Raw genomic sequence first — 5,732 nt, 5'->3', positions numbered from 1 at the left:
TCGAAAGGGTTTCCTTGTTGCAGATATACTTGGACACTGCAATTTATCTGTCTCCTACAAAAGGGGCAGCATATTCAACCATGTTCTCCTTTACAACAATTTACAGGACTCCTTCTATGAGTCACATATTTGGGAAATACTAAAGTAAATTATATCTAGTCTTTCATATTTACATCTATACAGATCTGCTGAAAAGCTTGAGCTTATTAATTACAGTTGGGAAAAGCTAGGGGAGAAGAATTTTTTTTAAATCCTCAAAAAATCAGTGAGATGTTATTAAAAGCAAGCATCACTTAGTAATTTTTCATCTTGTTTGACTTGTTTGAAACACTGGTAACAGCCCCAACTCTGACACTTCATCAAGTTTCTTTCACACAATTTTTAAAACCACTAGTCTTAGGCATATTATATTTGGTTATTCAAATATTTAAATAACTTCATACTTTGAAAATGTTTCAGTATTTCTTTTGTTGCATGATGTTATACAATTATTTTCTTAACTAAATATTGAACAGTTTTCATCTACTGTGCACTGATTCAGAATTGGCCTTTCCATTTCAAAAGCAAACAGACACTTAACTATGTGAAGTAAGTTCAGATCATGAATTATTTTGTTTAATACCACTCATTAAACAAAAGACAGTTTCAAAAGCTACATGAAAAAGTATAAACTGGAGTGTGGTTGTTTTAAAACTGTGTTTTGATAATTCGTGTATATGTCTTTAAGGAAGAAACATATTATCAAAAAGACTGAGTTTGCTATTCCGTTAATGTATACCAGCTCTATCACTAGCACCTACAGATTTTCATCTAACTTATTGTTGAGTTCAGCAATTTGCATTACAAAGTCCTGTTTTTTTTTAAATAGCTGTTTTAGAAAAATTAAAAGAAAAAATAACGTCTAATGCTAGGTTTTTACTGATTCTTTCAACAGCAAATACTAAGCATCCACCATGTGCTAGGCAACGTTCTACAAAGGATATCAAAGTACAACAAAAGCAACGTAGATGACTGTCCCCATGGAGCTTATATGAAAGAAATAGATCATCTGCCCTAGGAGCCCCGCAGAAGAAAATATCTCAAGGAGTGAGGGGGGAGCGGGGAGAGGGACAGCTGCAGTGTTAAATGTGGTGGTTAGGGCCTAAATGGAAAGGAGACATTAGAGCGTGAATTGAGAGAGATGAGGTCCAAGCCATGCTGCTCTTTGGGACAAGAGCGTTTCAGGCAGAAAGAGAAGCAAGTACAGAGGCCCCCAAGGAGAACTCCTGCTTTTCATTGCCTCTATATTTTATTGTAACATAGCCTTATTCACTGGCTTACATATCATCTATGCCTGCTTTCGTGCTACAACTGCTGAGCTAAATAGTTGCAACAGAGACCATATGGCTGTAAAGCTTAAAATATTTATTATCTGACCCTTTACAGAAAAAGTTTGTTGACGCCTGCTCTATGGAATTAAGAATTCCCTTTCAATCAGTGCTACCTGCACCAGAGGGACATGGGGCCATGAGTTAAACAGGGCTCCGCAACCTCTGCATAAGGAATGGGTAGGCATTACTTTGTGTACTTAATGAGCATCTAAACACCCTGACAATAGCCAACAGAGTCTAATCAGGAAAAGAAAAATGTCAGGTTCTACTTCTGATCTAATGCATGCTTTGGGGCCAGTTACATATATTTCTTTCAAGTCACAGCAATATAATCATGTAGAAGAGTTTTTAAATTTCTTGGTGATATAACAAGCTCCTTTATTTACTTTCCTATCTCCATTCAGCCTGGTATCCAGGAAAAGAACAAAAATAAAATCTTTAAGCCAGAAAACTCAATTATTTCCCCTAAAACGGAAAAATATAAATCTAGAAAACTTATAGCATCTAACCTTAGGTTCTGAATAGAAACAATGGAAAGTCAAAGTTCTGATAAAGAGAGAGGGACATGTTCTAACTGTCCCAGAGGGGACCAGTAATAGTGAAGCTTCGTCAACGTGCCTGGAGCATAAACAGATCAACCCTGTAAAGAGCGTGATACCACCAGAGATCACGCAGGAAACCACAGCTGCTGGAGGCTCGACACCCAAGGTCTGCTAATTCCTCCAGGAGCACTTTGAGAAAGCACTGAGATCTCCCAAAATATGTGATTTTTACATAAATGAAAGATTCCAGAATATTCAAGCTGTTTCATTCCACTGGTGTGCAGACTCAAGTACAGACTCATGCTTTTAATGTCTGAATATGCATTTACTAATAATACCAATGACTGATAAAAACAGACAATACACACAGCAGATGATTTTGTCATCAGAATGTAACCAGAAAGGAGTGACACAAAATAACTGATACTAAGAAGTATTCTGCATTGGTTTATTCAAAATCAAATTTCCTAAAATGATGCAAATATTTAAATTATTAATGTATTACTAACCACAAAAGTTTTGGGGTATTTTTGTTTTCTTAAGAAATGTAATTGCTGCTCCCACTAGTTATCTAATGCTTTTTATGGTAATTTTTTTGCTAGCCAAATTATTTTAGATCAAACCAAGGATTTCTAGAAATGATGCACGTTTTCAAGGGAATAGTAGAGGAAACAGCATGTCGGTAGTGGCTTGCCACATTAGCGACTTAAACGTGAGAAGTTTAATCCCAAAATAATTTAATAACTCCTGAGAAACATTTCAAGTAAATATTTCAAAATGACATCCAAAAAGAAGGATGCCAGAAAACAATTCTAATTAAACATAATCCCTCCCCAAAGATGTCTCAGTACTGTAAAATGCCTAAGGGACAGAAGTTTCTTTGTAAACATCTGAAAGGATAAATCTGTTTGAAAAGTATAATATTCTGACCTTCTGTGCAACATACAAAAAATCAAAACAATATATCAATAACAGTGAAGATCTAAATCCAAAAATGACTTACTTTTTCCTAACTACAATAAGCCTTGTATCCTCAAACAGAACACTATTATGATATGAGCAAAAGCCAAAGAGTATAGGCTGAGTAATACTAACTCAGTCTATGTTGTTTTTCTTTGCTACATATTGGGAGGCAGGATAGTGCATTTTGGTGTGAAGTTAGAAAGTAACATTAAGAATATAGGTCTGAGTTCATAACTTTGCATTTTAATTTGCTATTGAGAACCTTAATGCAGCGTTGCATTGCACATCTCTCTCCTTATGCCTAGAGAATAGCATTTGCAAGTGTACTGAAAGTCCCTAAAAACTGCATGTGTGTGTGTGTAGGTAACAGGTTGCAGTGGTAGGCTTAGAGATAGATAAACCTGAAAATATGCCATTTATGAAATGCACAAATACATACCCTTGAGGAGAGAGTTTGTCTAGCCACCCCGATTTAACCTTCCTTGCAGATGATCCATAGAAACAGGCATACGGAGATATTGAGTTTGAGGAAACGGCTGATGAATCAGCATTTCCACTTGTTGAGCTTAACGGATAACTGTGCCTATTAACAGGGTCCAAATTCAACACTTTTTGAGTCCTAGATTTAGACGCCTTTGAATTTTTTCTTCTTAAACTCTGAAAGCATTCTTCTACTGTTGAGTATTCTGATTCGGAAGCAGAGTCTATCAGGAAATTGTTTTTGTCCTCTCGAGGTATCCAAATATCTTCCACTTTGTCTTCACTTATTTTCTCCTTCCTGTTATCATATATGCTAAATGGAAAATAATGGTGTTAACATTTCAAAGTGCTATATCTGACTTAAAACATCAGTGACATTTATTTTATTTATAAATAACTGATAATAACCAAAATTTAAGGCCAAGAAAATCTTAGAGTTTAATTAACCCATCTGATAATTTGTAAACTTCTTCCAGAAAAATTAAGTAGAAATCTTTTATTATTCTATGGCATATTTGGACACCACTAAAACTCTTTTTTTTTCTTATGTATAATTTAATCTGGTCACTTTTATTTTGGAGGGTTGAGTGCAGGTGGTAAGGACAGAGATTAGCCATATTCTTTGCATCATAATTTAAACATCTTCAATAGCACAATTAAGTGGCCAGCCCCACCTCTATTCTCTGGGCAACATCATGAACCACTAACTTATCTGTGTGGAGATCTTATTTCCAACTTGTCCCCTCTCTAATCAACTCCAAGGACCCTATGTTCCACCATAATATAATAAAACCAAGAGTATGTCTGACTGTTGAGAGCGTCAATATTGTTTTGCAGTGCTAATGAGGAAAAATACTGCAGCACATCGCCAGCTAGAAAACAAGAAAGGGTCATTGTACACCCAGAAGGTAAAAGCTGTTTAATGTCATATTTACTGCAACACATTCATAATTGCTAAGCATATTCCTACAGATTTAAGGAATGACATAATAGATTCGCTCCATCATTTATGTAAATTAAAACTCATTACAAGAATTTGTTTTGCTAATCAATGAAACAGATATGCCTGGAGTCATATCATATCTTTCTGGACACAGAGTTCTAAAAACCACTACTTGCTTAAAGAATAATGTATGCTGGCCCTTCCATATTTTGCATCATAATAGATTCATATCAAATGCTTACTGAAGATATTCAAGGTATTATTTAGCTTTAACTGATGGAAACCTACAACAGTGTTAGCCTTGGAAAATGAAAGATAAATAGAAGATAAAGTGAATGTCAGGTAATGATCCAGTATGCCAAGTTCCAAAAAAGCTGAGGGAAAAATAAAATTTAAGTTGGTGTCTACACATTCACATGTGATCGAAATAAGTAGACAATTGTGAATCCCTAACGAAAAGGATATATTATATTTATAAAATTCCACAACTCATACAGTGATATTTTGCATTGCCCCTTCTTCTTTATATCAAAAAAGATCCTCATCTTTAATGTGTAATCATCGTCACCACATAGTTGCTACTTTGGAGGGGGGGAGTGGTTTCAATTAGGGAAAGACAAAAAATAATCTGCCACAGAATATAACGGTATATTTAATTCACAGAATTGAATTTAATATTTCAATGATTAAAATTGATTTAGAAAGGAAAGATTTCAACTTACCAATATAAGCTATTTTCTTAGAAATACAATATTATACTATGAATGAAAACATTTTATAACAGTTTATTCTAAAGAATTAATCATCAATCATGACCTCATACCTTGATTTGATGATAAAAGAGTTCCCTGCAGTAGGTGATTCCCCTTTGAGTGTTTCTTCATTTGTCCAAAATTCATTCTTTATAGACCTTTTCTAAATTAAAAAATATATAGATCATTGTTTTGTGTTTTGGGATTCGTGTGTGTGTGTGTAGCAGTATCTTACAAAAATCCACAATATATGAATTGAGTTTTACTAAACAGATGTCTAATTGCTTAGATCAATTTTCAGAAAAAAATCAATTTAATTAGTAAGACTACATTAAACAGTAGCCTTTTGATGCCTGTTTTTACTATTTTACTTAAATCATTAGTAAATCATCAATTCAACTAAGAAAAAAAGATGCTAACCAAGAAAAAAATTCATGTATTTTATTCCCTTGCTTTATTTTTGTCTTCCTACTTCTTTTATCAAGACCAAGAAATAAAATAACAAAAGAGCACAAGCACTGAAGAGGAAAGACTGAGTGATAAACCAAATAATTAAAATATATAAATAATTGGAAGCCTACACACTTAGGAAGTCTGCATTTGTACATAAGGCAAAGCAAAATCTACAGTTTCTGTGTTTTATGGGTTTTTTGTTTTGTTTTGTTTTTAATTAAAGTAACTT

General features: G+C 34.0%; 1 protein-coding gene across 1 annotated transcript in view; it reads right to left on the bottom strand.

Moving 5' to 3' along the window:
- The window catches only part of ARAP2 (ArfGAP with RhoGAP domain, ankyrin repeat and PH domain 2), a 177,262-nt gene that overhangs the window by 137,384 nt on the left and 34,146 nt on the right, over positions 1-5,732 (bottom strand). Inside the window, exons 5-6 of the mRNA XM_012644474.1 lie at positions 5,122-5,213; positions 3,315-3,668 (exon numbers count right to left, since the gene is read on the bottom strand). Of these exons, the coding sequence (XP_012499928.1) occupies positions 3,315-3,668; positions 5,122-5,213 (446 nt within the window). The remainder of the gene's footprint in view (positions 1-3,314; positions 3,669-5,121; positions 5,214-5,732) is intronic.

This window comes from Propithecus coquereli, unplaced genomic scaffold (assembly GCF_000956105.1).
Source record: "Propithecus coquereli isolate 6110/MARCELLA unplaced genomic scaffold, Pcoq_1.0 Scaffold213, whole genome shotgun sequence".
NCBI classification, from domain to species: Eukaryota; Metazoa; Chordata; class Mammalia; order Primates; family Indriidae; genus Propithecus; species Propithecus coquereli.
The sequence above is the reverse complement of the archived record's forward strand: the minus strand, read 5'-3'. Positions and strand labels throughout refer to the sequence as shown.